At 38.3% G+C, this 19,170-nt stretch overlaps 1 protein-coding gene across 1 annotated transcript in view; it reads right to left on the minus strand.

Moving 5' to 3' along the window:
* ATRN (attractin) overlaps nt 1-19,170 on the minus strand; it is a 244,387-nt gene that overhangs the window by 28,810 nt on the left and 196,407 nt on the right. The window contains exon 26 of the mRNA XM_072619903.1: nt 8,642-8,720. Within this exon, the coding sequence (XP_072476004.1) occupies nt 8,642-8,720 (79 nt within the window). The remainder of the gene's footprint in view (nt 1-8,641; nt 8,721-19,170) is intronic.

Here is a 19,170-nt window from a genome sequence, read left to right on the forward strand (position 1 = left end):
CAGTGACTGGGACGTGGCAGGAGCTTAACAGATGCTGTCTGACTGACTGGGCGTGGGTCAATTAGCCTGGGTACTATGTGCCTAACCCTGGGCTGTCATGAGAGCTTAGAGAAAATGCATTTGAATCCCACTGCTCTATCCTCTGCCAGGGAAGGGCTGAGGTTCACCACTAGCCTATCTGAGAAAACTCCCCTTAGGCAGCAGTCAAATAGAATTTGTCTCAGGAGAGCTAATCAGTTGCTATTTTAACTTTTTTCCCCTAGAAAGTCCCTAGAGAAACTTACAGAACATTCACAGAGGTGCCTTGAGTGATACACTAATTCCCATTAGTGATAATTCTCCTTCCCCCAAAATAAAACTGTTATCATATTAAGTAAAATTACACTTTGACAATAACTGAGAAATGGAAATTTCAGTAAGAAATTAAATATGAAAAAAGATCTAAAAGATCAAGGAGAAAAGAATTATGTCTGCTTCAGGAAGCTGTCTGTTCTTCAGGAGTACATAGCACCACTTCAAGAGGGCTGGAAGGACACTGGAATTTAAATTCTAAGACCATGATGCAAAATGATTGGTTCTGATGCAAATGTCTTTGCAGATCTAACAGCACATTAGTCCCAGAAGGCATTGAATAAAAAGTATGGCTATACAGATAAGAGGGCAATTAAGCTCTATCTTCCTCTGCACCAAAGCATTAAATAGAAATTAGTCTTTTCTGAAGCTGGCTTTGGAAGAAGCTCATAAGATGCCTGTAAAACTCAAAAGTAACATAAAGCTGATGGTAAAGATCAGGCACACACAGTGTGTGTGGGGGTGGAGAGAATAATTACTATTTCAGTAACCATTCTCCTGTGTACCATGTAGTATGAACGTATCCTAGTACTACTAAACAGGAAAAATCTGGATCCTGGAAATGCAGCTGCAGAAAGAAACAGGGAGAAACCAGGTACTCTAAGTCTGATTCGCCTGTTGCGTCCCACATAGAGAACCTTTCCTTCTACTGTGTCTTTCACTCCTTCTGTCCTTTAAAGTATATATCCTCCCATCTCCCTCCTCCTCCTCATTTCATCCTACAAATGCCCTTCTATCCACCTCGCCTCATTCCAGCTTACATTTCTCTCTTTATTCCATTCCACTCCACATATGCCTTTACTTCTTGTCTACTGTAGTAAGCTACCTGAGGTCAGAGACTGCTTCAGCCTTTCCTACTATTCTCTGCACAGTCAGGCTGGCAGTAAACACATAAATGTTTGCTGACTGATTTACTGACTGCCCTTCACAACATCTCCTTTCTATCCTACACAAAATCTCTCCTGCTACCATGTCCTCTATTCTATTCTACAACAAAAAAAAATCTTTCTTTGAATCCTTTCCCTTTAGTTCTATATAACATACTTCAATTAAATTTAGTAAATATTATTAGATGTGAAGCCCTGTGCTAGGCACTTTTTTTGTCATTATTCACCTAATATGTAATGAATGCCTACTAACGGCAAGGCATTGTGGGGAACGCAAAGGTAAAGAAAACGCAATCTGCTGTGAAGAGGCTTATGGCATAGGAGAAGAGGTGAGTACAGTGATGATAATATGATGTGATAAGTGCTATCTGAAAGATGTGTCTGGGGCTTTAAAGGATGGGTAAGTAGGAGGACAGTAATGCCAACAAAAGGGTAATCAAGAAGAGGCACGGGAGTTAGGGGATAGAGGGCAGTAGAAAAAGATGAAGAAGCTTCATGTGTGTCCTAGAAACAGAGAGCTATGTAAAGAGAGACTCACAATCAGTAAGCTAACTATTGGGTGAGGAATCCTTTGTCCTTTGCAAGCCAAAAGACTAAGAAAAAAAATTTTAAGGTCACTCAATCCTGTGAAGTTCTCTTTTATTTCTATAGCGGTGGGAAAAAAGGCAGAAAGTGCCAAGGATCAAACAATTTTCAAACCATCTATAAGTTAATTATAGGTACTCCAACGACCAACAGACTGAAATACTACTTGAAGAACTGACATTCTCTGGATAAACAAAAGAAAAAAGGAAGGAGGAAATGAGGGCTCATGGATTCTCCATGGAGGGGAAACAAAAGAACTAGACTCAAAGAAATCAGGAAAGAGTTACATGAAGCCTGTGGCAATTACGTCTTGGAGTGCTCATGACAAGCATGAGCAGAGGAAGAATGATGAAAACCGCTGAAGCTTGTGAAGCGCACACGGAGAAAAACTTTACAAAGAACCTGACGAGATTCTCCAAATCAAGTCAATATATATTTCGACATTAGTTATCTTCAATTCAAAGACAGGGATGATGGTAAAAAGTTGGTTGGAAAATGTGGATCAGGATTAAGAGATAAGACTTGCAAACTACTCCAAAAACTTCACACTTTTATATCATGAACGCTTTATTTCAAAAAAGAGTCAGAAAATGCTGGCATGTTATGTAACAAACACATCATAAAAAAATGACATTGGCCATATCCTAATGGAGAGGAAATGACTGGCTCCTGATGTAGGAATCATCTAAGTGTAGTTTACTGACCCAAAAGAACAAAGATAAAAGTCAGCATCAAACTAGAAGAAAAAATAAAGATGAGAAGGTGACACTGCAAACAAAGGGACAAGCTAAAACCTGACTTATTCATATGAGCTGTTGTTGTTGGAATAAAAATGGATGCAAGAAAAAAGCTGAATCTGATCATCATCAGTTTCTACAAAAGTCTCAGCTCTATTCTCTTCAAACATTTCATCAAGGATGTGAATGAAGTTTATGAAGGCTCAGTGAGTGTTACAAAACTAGGAGGCACAGATCCTACTGACAGAAATAGGTTCCAATATACTCACAACTGAATTCCCCATAAAATAAAATTCCCCCCAACAGATGAACAAATGAGCATAAAAGAGGAATTGTGACAGTGCATGAAACCTAAGCTTTCATAGTAAACTATTTGCTAAAAGAGAAAAGAACAGATGTAAGCTTTACAAGTTAGTGACAATATTACCAATGCCTTTTATCTGAGCTTTGCTGCTTAACCATGTGTTATCTTTAGCTTTCTTCATTTTGCGCTGTTTTAGAAAGATTAACTCATAATTATTTGAATTTTCAGATCTGTTGTTCTTTATGGCAAATGTGAAGATTAAAGTAACTGTCCTTGTCCTTGTCCATCAGCCTTGATGGCTATTGGATGTTCTCAGGCACAAATAAGAGAGCAAGAAAGACAGCTGTGGCCGACCATTGTACAGTGCTCACAGAAGCACTGGCAAAAGTAAGTCTATTTCAGACATTACACAATAGACAGATTTCACCCCTTTGTCCTTGAACAAATGTAACGTGTAAATCACTAGACCAGCTGTAATTAACCCTGGAAGAAGTGGTAGGAAATACATACTTTGCCAGCTGCAAATAGTGCCCAGGTTTTTGTTTTTCTCCCTCTGAGTAAGTACCCTCTAAATCTTTTCTTGACAGGGAAAGGTTTTATCCTTGGTATAGGAGGCTATGTCTTTGCTGTAGAACATGCAGCTGGAACAGCAGTTCTCTGAGGCAGAAACGTCCTTCGTTTCTGAAGTGGGAAAGCTCTCCAGACCCAGAGGTAAAGGTATATGCTTTTCTTGGAACAGAATGACCTCCATCAACCTTTCTTTCCCTTCCACCAAATATTACGTGAAGTAGTGTTTCTCAGCGCTTCTGGTGAGGTTGCAGAAAAAAACTTTTGATTTTTTTGTTAGAAGCAATACCAAGGCTAACTGTTGGGGGTGAAGCCAAGATAGCAGAAAAAAATCCAGGAAGGTCCCTGAGTTCACCCCAGTCTTCCTCACAAACAATGTTAAACCAAGCCTCTAAATGGGTTCTGAGCAACAGAATCTACAAAAAGATGAGACAAACAATTTTCCAGCTCCAAGATAACTTGGAGGGACTTCAGGAAAGGCCTGTATCACTTGAGGAGAAGGGGAGCACAGCGGAGGGCAGCCTGGAACAGATGATATCTGGACAAACCAATGAGAGGTCTTAGCCATAGCACAGATCAGCAACTGGGGCCAAGTAGTTCTGACTCAACAAGCCAGTGGCACAGCAGGTCAACTATGAGGCCTCCAGTCCCAGTGTTGAAGGCAAATTGCTAGCTCCAGAACCCAGGAGGCCAAACCACCACAGTACAGTGGACAAGCTGCCAGCACTTGAGGCCCCAGTGAAGAAGGCCAGTCACCAAGTGCTTGGCCCTTAGTACAAGAAGCTTGGGATATGCCTTCTGTGCCCTGGGAACAGAGATCAACTTTAAAAGTCACAAAATAGGCTAAAAAAATAAGCAAGAAACAGAAAACAGTCTTGACCATAGAAAGCTACTATGATGATGGAAGATCAGTACACAAACTCAGAAGAGGACAACAATGTCAAAATGCCTCAGCTCAAAAAGGATTTTAGAAATCATAGAGGTAGAAGAAAAATTGGGAACAGATTTGAGAGTTATATAGGGGAATTAAGAAAAAAGAGTTAACAGCTTAGAAAAAGAAGGACAAAAATTGAAGAAAATAATTCCTTAAAAACTACAACTGGCCAAATCAGGAAAACAAAACAAAACAAAACAATTCTCTGAAGAAAATATTTCCTTAAAAAGTAGAATTGGCCAAATGGAAAAGGCACAAAAACTAACTGAAAAAAATAATCCCTTAAAAATTAGAATTGGACAAGGGGAAGCTAATGATTCTATGAGACATCAAGAATTAGTCCAACAAAATCAAAGGAATGAAAAAATAGAAGAAAATATAAAGTGCTTCATTGGAAAAACAAATGACCTGGAAAACAGATAATTACTGGACTACCTGAAAGCTATGATAAAAAAAGAGCCTGGAGAACCTCTTTCAAGAAATTATCAAGGAAAACTGCTCTGATATCCTAGAACCAGAGGGCAAAATAGCCATTGAAAGAATCCACTGATCACCTCCTGAAAGAGATCTCAAAATGAAAACTTTAAGGAATATTGCAGCCAATTCCAGGATTATCTCAAGGAGAAAATACCACAAGCAATCAGAAAGAAACAATTCAGATACCACGGAGCTACAGTCAGGATTACATGGGATTTAGCAGCTTCTATACTAAAGGATCAGAGGGTTTGGAATATGACATTCTGGAAGGCAAACAAGCTTGGATTACAACCAAGAATCAACAGTTTAAGAAATGCTGAAGGGGTTGCTAGCAGAAAACAATGAAATACAAAAAATATATGCACCAAGTGACACAGTATTCAAATTCTTAGGGGACGAGTTAAGTGAGTTACTGTAAGAAATAGATATCAACACTATACTAGTGGGGGACCTTAACCTCCCTGTCTCAGAACTAGACAAATCTAATCACCAAATAAACAAGAAAGAAGTTAAGGAGGTGAATAGAATTTTAGAAAAGTTAGATATGATACATCTCTGGAGGAAACTGAATGGGGATAGAAAGGAATATATCATTTTCTCATCGATACATGGCACCCATACAAAAACTGACCATGAATTAGGGCATTAAAAACCTCACAAAAATGCAGAAATATTAAATGCATCCCCTTCAGATCATGATGCAAAAAAGGGTCATGGAAAGAGATAAAAATAAATTGGAAACTAAATAACCTAATGAGTGAGTCAAACAACAAATCACAGAAACAATCAATAATTTCATCAAAGAGAATGACAACAGTGAGACAACACACCAAAATTTATGGTATACAGTCAAAATAGTACTTAGGGGAAATGTTATATCTCTAAATGCTTACCTGAATTAAAGGGAGAAAGAGATCAATGAATTGGGTATGCAACTAAAAAAGCTAGAAAAAGAATAAGCTAGAAATCCCCAATTAAATACCAGATTGGAAATTCTAAAGTTGAAAGAAAAGATTAATAAAATTAAAACTAAACCTAAATAAAATAAAACTAAGAGCTGGTTTTACTTTAAAAAACCCAATAAAACAGATAAACCTTTGGTTAATTTGATTAAAAAAAGAAGAAAACCAAATTGCCATTATCAAAACTTGAAAGGGTGAATTCACCACCAATGAAGAAGAAATTAAAGTAATAATTAGGAGCTATTTTGCCCAACTACATGCCAATACATCTGACTATCTATGTGAAATGGATGAACATCTACAAAGATATAAACTGCCCAGATTAACAGAAGGGGAAATAAAATACTTAAATGACCCTATTTTAGAAAAATAAATTGAACAAGCCATCAATGAACTCCCTAGGAAAAAAATCTCCAGGGTCAGATGGATTTACAAGTGAATTCTATAAAACATTTAAAGAACAATTAATTCCAATACTATATAAATTATCTGGAAAAATAGGTGAAGAAGGAATCCTACCAAATTCTTTTTATGACACAAATATGGTACTGATGCCTAAACCAGAAAAATCCAAAACAGAGAAAGAAAATTATAGACCAGTTTCCCTAGTGAATATTGATAGAAGCAATACAGAGAACAAGTTTCCGGAATTTATTCATCTCAAAGCTTAGTTTTTTTGAATGTTTTTAAAGAAAGGATTTCATATACTGAAGGTAAAAATTTATTTTTTCTCAAAGGACACAAATTTTAAGGATAAAATAATAATGGACTCCATTGGTCCAAAGTGGATCAAATCTAAGAGAAGAACCTTATCTTATTCAGACTGAAAATAAGACCTGAGAGGCAAAGCTAAAAGAACTAGGGTTATCAGGCCATATAAGATGAGCACTGAGATCACATATATACTGTTGTATAGATGGATGCTGATGAATAGATGTTCAGAGGTCAGAAGACAGGTACTTAAGCTGATACAAAGGAAATTTTCAGTTATATATTAAGGAAGAATTTTCTGACTTCAAGGTTCTTGAATAAAAAAGAGACTGGGGGAGCGGGCAGAATCGTAATTTCATTGGTGCAGGGAATTTTTAACATAGAAAGCCCCTTTACCCGTGCCAAGTTGGCAAGTACAACTCAGTTTGAGAGAGTTGCTTGGGGGTATCAGGAGGTAAGTGATTTGTCAAGGGTCACATAATCAGAGGCATAACTGAACCAAGCTCTTCCTGACTCTGGCCAGTTCTCCATCTACTATAACTCAAAGCCTCTCATTGAGATCAGAATTCACAAAACATATCCCATTGCCAGGTTCTGATGCAGATGAGTTAGAAGGAGAAATAGAAAATAAGGAAGGGAAAAAGGAGGAAGATGATGAAGAACAGGGAAAGAGTAAGAAAGGGGGAAAGAGTAAGAAAGGAGAAAAGAGGAGAGGCAGAAGGGAAAAAAGAGGGAAGAAAGAATAAAGACAAGGAGTGAGAGGGAAGAAGGGTGAAGAAAGGGGAGGAAGAGGGAAGGAAAAGGGAAGGGGGGAAGGGGAGAAGAAAAAGAGAGGATTATGGAAGGAAGGGTGAGAGAGGTAGAAGAAGCAACTCATCTACAGAGAACTTTAAGGTTTACAGTGTGGTTTCTTCACAATAACCCTATGCAAGATAGTTAAAGGATTACATTTTACTGATTTTTAAACTAATTTTAATTAAATTTCATTTTTTAAATTGTCAAGCATTTATTTTTCTTCCCTCCTCCACACAAGAAAATCAAAGGTTTGCAAAAATTAAGTATAATAAAGCAAAACAAATGCCCAAAGCAGAAAAAGCCCTCACCTAAAGGCCAGGGCTCCTACAACCCTATGACCTTGGGAAGGCAATGTAGAAATTCTTCAGGGCCAGCCCTGAATAGCAGCCTGAAAATCTTTTATAAATCTCTTGTGTGCTATTTTACTAAGGACTCACTGACCTTCTGGTGAATTTTTATTCTGGTTTATTCTAAGTCCACTAGCACCCTATTCCTTAGTGATGGTGACTATGTCTCTGCCCAATAAGAAATTATACTCTGATGTGAATGATGTTTCCCTGCTACATTTCTCTATAGCTCTCAGGAATTCTTCTGAAGCACATATGTTCAGGGGTCATATATTTCCTCAAAATGGATCTCTTTCTGTTGATGAAGACCATAGCTCCTCTATGCCCCTGCGGACTAACTTTATCTATAAGCTGCCAAGGCTGAAAAAAGAAATCCAGGCCCTGGTAGCCAGCCCTGGGCTGGTCTTCACACAGCTGAGCCATAGTTACCAGGCTAGTACCTGAAGCCTTCTCAACTTGGCTCACAAGCTCCACTAAAACTTGCATTATGCTGGCAAAGCACATGCAAACCCGGTAGTCTCCATGCCACACTGAGGAATCATACACGGCCATTAAGTAAAGGGAACAGAAGAAATCTGGATTTGAATGAGGAGAAAATGCAAAAATACTCTCCTCTCCTGGCTCCTTTGGAAAAAAAAATAAAAACCACAATGCTGCCTCAGGAATAAGGCTACTTAAGGATAAAGAGTTGAAGGCTTTGCCTGAAACACCCCCTCAGCTCTCTAGTCCTTTCTCTCCAAAAGGCAATAGCAAAAGTAGATCCTCCCTTTGGAAAAATTAAACTTCATTCTTCAGGCTGCACTTGGGACTTTTCCTTTATAGCTCAAATAAAAACCCTCTTGGTCATAAGCTGTTGGGAAGGAAAATATTGTATGACTTTTTAAAGAAGTCATATGCCTCACTTATCACAGAGACAAAAGCAAAGGACAAACAAGCTGCTGTGTTGTTGGAGGAATGCTCTTCTGCTGAAGGACTCTGGCTTACCTCTCTCCTCCTTGAAGCCCAACAACTTTGCTTGATCTTCCAAACCACAGCAGCCACAAGCAGCAAAGAAAGGAAACAACTAGAGGAAAGAAAGCAGTGGGTTATTAACTTGGTCCAGAAGAGTGCAGAATCAGAATCACAAACTCTCTAAAGCCATTTAATGCAGCCCCTCCCTGACTCTGCCAGGGCTCCAGACAAGTACCATCCCCTACAAAGGGTGTCTTCACCCTTCCCTCCATTTTCCCCAGGTGGCCACTTTACAGCTCACTGCTTCTTAAGGTGTCAGGAAGCATGCAGGGCAAAGCAAGGACAGGCTCTGGAAAGGCAGATTCTTGGCCTTGCCACAAGGTAACATAGACTTCTCCATGGAAGAAAGCAATAGTGGAAGGAGGACTCTGACTTCCCAATTCTGCTTTCAATAGAATGGTCAGTAATAACTTAGATGAAAGAAGAAACATTTGGAGAAAAACATGGCAAATAAGTAGGTGATGCTGTCAACAGTAAATATGAAAAATTACAGTAATAGAAAATACCTCTTAGAGAAACAATGAATGATTATGGAAAGAAGTGGTAACTTAAGGTTTAGTAAATAAAGAAAAAATAAGGGCACAAATCACACAGAGGTTAATTTTTACACAGTAGGACACAGTTTAGCTTTCTAAGCTGTGAGACAACGATTCTCTCAAACTCATAAAACCATAAAATTCTGACCAGTTCTGGTCTCTCAGCTGCATTCAGAGCACATGATGGTTCTAACAGCTACTGTGGTGGTCAAGGCCAAAGCAAAGCACAACGTTCACTTTTGCTGAAGGACGCATGGAAGTCTGACCCTATTTAAAGAAGCTAACTTATTTTAAAGCAAAATTAACCTGGAATTTTATGTGTTTTGTAAAAAGCAATTGAAATAGTTTGAAGGCTAGCATTTATGGTTATTTATTCTTAAAGGACAGCACAGTATGTTGGCAGATTCACTGAATCCCCAGATAACACTCAGTTTGCTGTCAGTACAAATGTACACCCGATGTTGGTTTTCCTAGAGACGAAACATTCTAACCCAACTCTCCTTGTGTCAAATAGCATAGGTTTGTTACATGAAGAGGGGGAGGGACTTGCGGTTTGAGAAAATAATTTTCTTTGTCCAGAGTTACTTGCCTGCATGTGGATCAAGTCTATGCACACTGACTTCATAAATACCTACACCTTAACTGCTGAAAAAATTAGCCCAAGCAAGATGGAAAATAGCCACTTATTAATTACATCTATACTCTAAGGCATGGACTTATGTCTTCTGCTAAAAGCCCATGCCTTGTACAACTTAGGAGGCATAGTATCTCTATCTTTAGGACATGGGTTTGAATTCTGGTTCCGCTACTTACTACCTATGTGACCCTAGGCAAGTCAAGTAACCTCACTGGCCTTAGGTTCCTTTTCTGTAAAATGAGTTTAGATCATGTGACCTCTGAGATTCTTTCTCACTGTAATTCTTATGCAGAACTAGAAGCAGCAGGTGTAAGTTGAAGAGGCAGATTTAAGCTGAATGTGAGAAAAATTTTCTAACCCTCAGAACTGCTCAAGGGTAGAACTGGCTAACCAAGGAGCCAGTGAATTTACACAATATTGGAAAATTTCAAACAGAAGATTGTTAGTCAATTGCTATGTATGTCATGGAGGGGGTTGCTTGCTCAAGGACTAGAAGATTTCTGGGGTCGTTTTCAAGTTTGTGATATTGTGATCCCTTGATTTTCTCATTTTACCAATTATTTTTCCATCACACTAATGTGCTCTTTCACTCTTTCTCTAAATTCAAACCAACAGACTTCCCAAACTTCTTTTTATATGTTACATTCACCTAGCGAACTTGCACTCAGAAGAGACATATATCTGGGCCCCAAGGGGTAGGTGACTTGTCCAAGTCTACACCTTCCCTCCTTACTTCCTCTCTAAAATGAAAGATTTCTAAGTGGATTTCTCAGGTCCCTTCAAGCTCTGATATTTTAAATTCTAAAGTCATTTCTTGGTCTGTTACCCTAGGAATAGAAAGGCAATGTGGTATGATGGAAAAAGTGATGGACCTAGCATCAGGAGAGATGTGGGTTCAAATATTTTCTTTGACACTTACTGGTTCTACTATCAAAGGCAAGTCACTCAGTGTCTGAACCTCAGTTTGCTCATATGTAAACTGTGGATGATACCTAGAATATTCGCTAAATAAGATTGCTGTAAGGATCAAATGAAATAAAGTATGTGAAGTACTTTGCAAACCTTAAGGTGCTTTATGTCAGTTGAGATTAATATTCTGTAGATTTTACGATGCATCATATAGAAAAATAAGAAGTTGACTGCTTACCTGCTTTTTAACATATTTTCTGCTAAAACTAGGACAATAAAGGGGAAAGGCTGCAGCTGCAACAACTGGATATAAAACAAGAGTTTGAGGTCCTGAAAATACTACACCAATCAGAAAGTTGAAAGACTAAGGCAAAGAAGAAGTGAAGGGATGTCCAGGCAGGAAAGTGGCATTTAGTTCAGACTCACATCCTGGAGGCACATCACTAATTATTGAAAATTAGGAGTGTGACTGCAAAATCAGCTTTAAAAATAATGCAACATTAAACTAAACTTAATCACTGTTACTTCTAGGATGAAAACACTGCTGTTGTTTTTAGATAGACACAAGGAGGCAGCAAATCCACATGGAAACCAGGAAGTCAAAAAGGAGGCAAGCTCTTCTCGAGGTCTTTAAACCTGACAAGAGAACCCTCAATGGGTAAAAATACAACAGTTTTTAAGTGGTTAAGCACATCAGCCCAATGACACTGCTCCAGGCCGAGGCATAATCCAGCTCTGTCTCTGAGGACTGCTCTCAGTGACAGATTCTGAAATAGGTACAAAAGCGTTACCTAGCTATTCTGGGATGCTGCCAGCACTTGTCTCAATACCAGCAGCTCATACTGTTAGAAGCAGTACTACACAAAGTGGACTAACAGATTAAGACTGTTCCTCCAAATATGACCCTTGAGTTTTTCCTCCCTTAGAGGACATGGGGAGGTGGGGTGAGGGGGAAGGGTCTATGACACTCCTGACAGGTTGGATGACCAACCTCTGCTTAAAGACCTCCAGCGTCAGGGAAATCAGTACCTTCCATTACTGGGTAGCTCTTCTCTATTAAGATGAATGAAGCCTGCTTCCTTGCAGCCTCTATTACTCTCACCTCTTTTGTCTGGGACCCAGCAGAATGCGCCTTATTCTTCTTCTATGTAACAGTCTCTCCAGTATTTGAAGACAGCTATAATGAACTTCTCTGTCTCTGGACCCTACCAAATCTTCTCTTCTTCAAGCTAAACATCTTTAGTTCTTTCCATCAATCCACATTTACCAACATCCAAGTCCTTTCTACCGTCTCTAAACAAGCATTAGTTTACCAACAGTCCCTGCTAAAATGTGTCACCCAGAATTGGACATGAAACTACTGATAGGTCTGGTCAAAGTAGAAGACAACAGAACTGCCATCTCCCCTGCTTTACACAGTGTGCTTGCATAGATACAATCTAAAGTCAACTTTGCTTTTTTGGCTGCCATATCAAACTGTTAACTCAAATTAAGCCTGCAGTCCAATGGCATTTTTAAATGAACTACTGTCCAGCTGTGCCTCTCTGATCCTATACTTGAATGTTTGGGAACTAAGGTACTAGAATTACAAAGACAAAAATGAATAAAACAGCTCCTGCCCTGAAAGAATTTCTATCTTTTCAGGAGAGACAACATATACACATCACACAAAATACAAGGTAATCTCAATCTCTCTCTCTCTTTGGTGAGAAGTGGGGGCAGTGGTGGGTGGGCACCAGAACCTGGCAGGATAAAGAAAGGTTTCATGTTGAAGGTGGTCCTTGAGTTGAATTTTGAAGTAAATTAGGGAATAGCAATTGTGCAAAGGCTCAGAGAACCTACCATCCAGTGTGTTGTGTCTGAGGAACATCAAGAAGGCCAGTTTGCTTAAACCATAGGATTCATGAAGAAAAATAACTATTGCCAAGATAATCTTCCTAACGCAAAAAGATATGGCCATGCCACTTCCTTATTCAAAATCCCTTGGCTGCCCCTTATTTCTTCTAGGATAAAATGTAAACTCCTTTGAGTTAAAGGCCTCTACAACCTGACCCCAGCTATTCTTTTCAACTTTATTTCACACTATTCCTCTTCAAATATTCTATATCATATTCAGAGGGACGATTAGCTGTTTCCAGAATGTAATATGCAGCTTCTTTCCGCTCTGCACAAAATCAATCAATAAACAGACAGTGAGGTGTTTACTAGAATGAGGCAATGTGCCAAGTGCTGGGAATACAAAAGTGAAGCAGCCCATGCCCTCAAGGAGCCAACATTCCAATGGAGGATACAACATGTCTGGATAGACACATGTGAAGGATTTGGGGAGATAAGGAAAGCCCTTAGTGTAGAAGGTGGTACTTAGGATGATTCTTGAAGGAAATCTGGGATTCTAAGAGGTAGAAGGATATTCTAAACACTAGGGGGTGGGAGTAGATGGAGGGGATGGTCAATGAAAAGGTACAGAGATGGGAGCTGGAGCATTGTGTGTGAGGGGCAACAAGTAGGCTAATGTCCACAGAGGGCATGCAGAGAAATAATATGTAAGAAGGCTACAGAAGGAGGAAAAGGCCAGAATGTGGGCTTTCAATGCCAAATGGAGAAATCTATATCTGAAATAATAGAAGTAATAGGGAGTCATTACAGCATGAGGAGGGAAGACCTCACTCTCATTTCCTACCAGAGTGATGGTCAGACCTGTGCTTTAGGAAAATCACTTTGGGATTTCCAGTCAAGAAGATTGCCTGAATAGGGGCAGGCATCCCAACTCCCATACTGTACTTTAGCAAATAGCTAAAAATTGCATCAGATTGAATAATGATCAAGAATTCCAGTGAGACACTATAATAAGTGACTTCTACCTCAGAACTACATAAAAAGTCAGCCTGAAGCCCACAGAAATAGGCAAGGGTACTTCCAGACAAGGCAGTGCAAAATAAAATAGTAGCTTCCCAGAATGACCAACAACTGGCCAGAAACAAGAATGAGTGGATAAGCCCCATGAGAACACCCCAGGGTGCCAGAAACCCAACGCAGGGGCCAGGGAAGTGAATGAGAGTAGTAGCAACCAGTTCTGAGACATTCTCAGGCCTACAGATTCTGAGGTCCTTAGTATTCTGTCTTGAGACAGCAATTTCAACCTCAGTTGGAGATAAATGCAGGAACTCAGGTAGAGACTAAGTAGAGCTGACCACTGTACCTAAAAGTATAGTAGAAGACTGAGTTCAGCCCTAGCACAAAGCTTCATTTCAGGAACTACGACTAGAGAAATAAGTAAATCCAGGAAGATACATAACACAACTATAAAAGATTCAGATATAACCAAAATTCCCATCTAGAAGGACAGAGTAACTCCATAACAACTGCAGAGACTCAAAGGAAAAAAATGAATTTTCCATAGGGACTACATGGATACTCAGAAGGAAAGAAGCAAAGGAAAAAAAAATGAAAGAAAATTTCTGGAAGAAAGAGTTAAAAGCATAATAAATAGCTTAGAACAGAAAGTGGCAAACCTTACTCAAGTAAAATGGATACCTTAAAAACTAGAATAGATCAAACAGAAACCAATGAGTTAATGAGAGATCAAGAATATTACAACAAAATCAGAAGACTGGAATATTAGGACATGTAAGGTATTTTACTGCTATTAAAAGTGATCTGGAAGCCATAACTTAAGAATCAGCCTCAAAAACAATGATTTATAAAAATGGAAGTCTGGATTATATATTTAAAAAAACACAAATAAGAACCTACTGTCTATAACATCTATTAGAACCAGAATACAAAGTGAGAAAAAGAGAATCACCTCCTAAAAGAAAAAAAATCATCTCCTAAATGAAACCTCAAAAGGAGAAGTCTAGGAATACAAAAAAACAAACAACCAAAAAAAACCAACTAGAGCTCTAACGTTATTTTTAAAAAATTCTGTAAATAGCCAGAAAGAGTTCAAATACCAAGAAGCCAAAGTCAGGACCTGACAGCTCATAGCGTAAATCAAAGGAGATAACAACCACAGTTAACATCCACACAGTGCTTACTATATGCCAGGCACAGGCTAAGTGCTTTACAAATGTTATTTCATTTGACTTTTGCCAACAATTTTGGAAAGGTAGGTAGAGTTCTTATCCTCACTTTACAGATGAACTGAGGCAAACAGAGATTAAAGGACTTGCCCAGGGTCACATCGGTGAGGGTGGATCTGAATTCAAGTCTTCCAGACACCAGGCCCAGCGTTCTATCTACTGTGCCATCTAAGCTGACTCTTGAAATATAATATTCTAAAAGGCAAATAACATGTTAATAAACAAGAATAACTTACTCTGCAAAGTTGAGCATAATTCAACAGTGGAAAAAACTGATCATTAATGGAAGAGAAGACACTCACATTCCTGATGAAAAGAACAGAGCTGAACAGAACTTTGAAATGCAAACACAAGATTCAAGAGAAACCTAAAAGGCTAAATTTATCTGAGCAATTAGAAGGGACTATGATGATACAGTGCTAACATTCTAATAGGGAATGAAAAAGCAGGTGTCCCTTTAAAACTTTAATGTAGTGGAGGACTTAATTATGAAAAACAGAAGGCTTGGGGTTAGCTCTGTTCTAAGGGTTGTAAGAGGAGAAAGAAAAGAGAGGATAGAAGGAAGATGCTAATTTAGAAAGGAAGAAGGGATGAGAGGAGCAGGGATCAATCAGATAAACCTCATTTTTAACTGACTGAGATTTTACACGTCTTTTTTCATTTGGCCAATTCTGCTTTTTAAGGAATTCTTTTCTTTGGCGAGTTGTTGTATCTTCTTTTTCTTCTGATGTTTTGTCTTGGTCTTCTCTGCCAACAGAGTAGCTTTTTATGGTCAAATTCTTTTTTGTTGCTGTTTGCTCATTTTTCCAGCCATTTCTTAACTTTGAACTTTATGTTAAAGTTGGGCTCACTGGAGGATGGGGAGGCACTGTCCCAACCTTCAGGTGTTTTCTTGCTGCTGTTTTCAGAGCTACTTCTGGGAGTCTGTAAGTTTTTGGTGCTTCCAAGGTGGTGTGTGATCCTGGAAGAGATAGGGTCACCGAAACTGCAAGCACAAGCACTACTCTGCTTTGGAACTGTGACCAGGGCACCTGCTCCCTTGTGACTTGACTACCAGCACTCCTTTCCATCCTGGCCTAAGAAAACTTAAGAGGTCAGCAGGATCCAGAACAATTCCAAAAAATTCATGATGAAAAATGGCATTTACCTCCAGATAGAAAACTGATGGACTCAGAGTACAGATTGAAGGATATTTTTTTCTTTCTTTTTTTTGCTTCCCTCTTACCCTCCACAACATGATTAATGTGAAAAATTGTTTCATGTTTTGCATGTTTTCATGTTTTGCATGACTTCATATATATGATGGATATTGTATTTCTTAATGGATGTTCTTAATGGGTGGTGGGGAGGGAAAGAATTTGAAACTGAAAATAATTTTTTTTTAATTTTTAGCATATCATTTCATTTGATTACTATAAGAACCTTCAAATCTATTATGAATGTGACACTTTGTGGTCTGACTTGAAGGTTTTCCCATACCTACAGGAAGTCATCACAAAAATGAATGGGGCTGCGTGCTACACGGGCAGCAGAAGGCCAAAGTCCCATTTTAGAAACTTTCCTCTATTCCTATCTAGGCTTTCCTATCCACCAACCAGCCAAAGGTCCATTTATTTTGTAGTTGAAAGAACACTAAATCTCAAGTCAGGAGTACAGGGATCTCAAGTCTCACTTCTTTCACTAACTGGCTGAATATCATTAAGTCCTTCATTCCCCTCTTGAAATGAAAGTGTCAGATTAGAGCAAGGGTTCTTAATCTTTTGTGTTTACGAACTCTTGTGACATTCTGGGGAAGCTTATGGACCCTATCTCCAAATAATTTTTAAATGCATAAGATAGAATACATAAGATTACAAAAGAATACAACTGTATTGAAATACAGTTGGCAAATAGTTTTTAAAAGCCAAGTTCACAGAACCCCTGGATGAGATGATCTCTAGAGTGCCATCCATCTCTAAAATTCTGTGATTCTCTCCACTCCAACTAAAAGTTTGTTGATCATCAAGAAAACATCCGAGTCAGTGCCTCAAAAGCCTCCACTTAGAATAACAATCAAATTTCCCAGTCCACACTCTTTCTCCCTGCCTCCCCCCAAGTTTTGCTGAAGCTCTTTTCTGTTTTAGTTTGGTGTTCTTACATACAAAATTCTCACTTTGGTCATTGTGTGTAACTCATAAATTAATTTGTAATTCCTTAACTCTGTTTCTCTCCTGGATACAATCATAGCAGGACAGTATTACAAAAAAATGGTACATTAGGAACCATTTGACTAAACCATGGCATTTTATTAGACATTAACACAGCTACAAAAAAAATGACAGTTTTATTGAGGAGATGCATTGCATCAGATGTTATAGTTTGAAATTTTTAAAAAGTCCTCTCTGATGATCAAAACACACAAATTCAAATCATTCTGATGAAGTCATAACTATTTACATGCTATTTGCATGTTATTTTCAATGTTTTGGTGAATTACAGTTCATATTCAACTTCTCAGAATATTATAGCTGCAAATACATGAAGCTAATAGAGTGAATCTCAATAATCACTGTGCTCAACAACCCCCCAGGGAGTTCATTTTCACTAATGAAGTCTTGCCTCCTTCTATGCCCTCAGTGCTTAGAACAGTGCCTGGCACTCAGTAGGTGCTTAATAAATGTTTACTGACTACCTAATGCATAACTCACTAGTTACACGTGGTGCCTGCTCACCTGCCTCCCTCATGTCACTCCTGAGAAAAAAGGCCTCATGAACTAATTCCCATCCTTTTCTGCCAGACATAACCAGGGGTATAAAACTTTGCCCTTTTTACCTAAAATGGCTATCAGAACCCAGAATCTCCCTTAATTTCCAAAATACCTAACCCAGGAAAGAGAATAACTGAAAATATCTTTTACTTTCAGTGTCATCTGGAATATTCCAGATGTTTTTAACCCTGAGATGTGTAATTTTCTGGAATTTATTTTTTTTTAAAAGATCTTATACCTGTGGATTGCAGATATTCTGATTTATAGCAATAAACATTATAGTTTAGGTAATACAAAACCTAATACAAGAGACTTGCAGTTGGAAAGGTTAAATTTTCCCATGGGCCTTAGTTTTTATTTGCTCTGAACCCTAAAACGAACATTTGAGAAGAGTCTCAACAATACTTCTTCTTTCTTAACCCTTTGGTTGCTTTTCCTGGTAGGAAAAGTGAACTTTGGAACAAAATTCTTTTCATCATCTTCGATTTTGGTCAGGAGAACTTTCTATGATTCAGGGGACTGGACTACAAAATGACTTCTAAGGTTCCTTCAACTCTTTAAAAAAATCTATTTTATTTTTTTTCCAATTACATGTAAAAACAAAGTTTTTTTTTTTTTTTTAAATTTCGAGTCCCAAATGTTTTCCCTCTCTCTCTCCCCCTCTCATTGATAAGGAAAGCAATTTGATATATATTATACAAGTACAGTCATGCAAAACACATATCCATATTAGTCATGCTGTGAAAGAAAAACACAGATTCCCCCACTTAAAAAAAAATCAGGAAAAATAAAGTTTAAAAAAGTAGGCTTCAATCTGCATTGCGATTCCATCAGATCTTTCTCTAGAGGTGGAGAGATAGCATTTTTCATTGTACTGCTGAGAATAGCTAAGTCATTCTGATCAACTGATCATCATACAATATTGGTATTACTATGAACAATGTTCTCCTCACTCTGCTCACACTCTGTACCACTTCATATAAGTCTTTTCACGTTTTTCTGAAAATATCCTGCTGATCATTTCTTACAGCACAAAAGTATTTTATCACAATTGTATACCACAACTTGTTCAGTCATTCCTCAACTTATGGGCATCTCCTTAATTTTCAAATCTTTGCCACTACAAAAGAGCTACTATAAATATTCTTGTACATATAGGCCTTTTTCCATTTTTTAAAAAATCTCTTTGGATTATAGACCTAGTCGTGGTTTTGCTGAGTCAAAGGTTTTATAGCCCTTTGAGCACACTTCCAAATTGCTCTCCAGAATGGTTGGATTAGGTCCAAATCAATAGTGCTTTAGTGTCCCGATTTCTCCATACCCCCATATCCCCTCCAGCATTTAGCATTTTCCTTTCCTGTTATATGTCAGTCTGGTAGATAGGAGGTGATACAGCAGAGTTGTTTTAATTTGCATTATTCTAATCAGCAGTGATTTAGAGCATTTTTTCATGTGACTACAGATAGCTTTGATTTCTTCTTCTGAAAACTGCTTATTCATATCCTTTGACCATTTATCAATTGGGGAACGACTTGTATTCTCATAACTTTGACTCAGTTCTCTACATATCTGAAATATGGACAGAGGTTGG

This window comes from Notamacropus eugenii, chromosome 6 (assembly GCF_028372415.1).
Source record: "Notamacropus eugenii isolate mMacEug1 chromosome 6, mMacEug1.pri_v2, whole genome shotgun sequence".
Lineage (NCBI taxonomy): Eukaryota > Metazoa > Chordata > Mammalia > Diprotodontia > Macropodidae > Notamacropus > Notamacropus eugenii.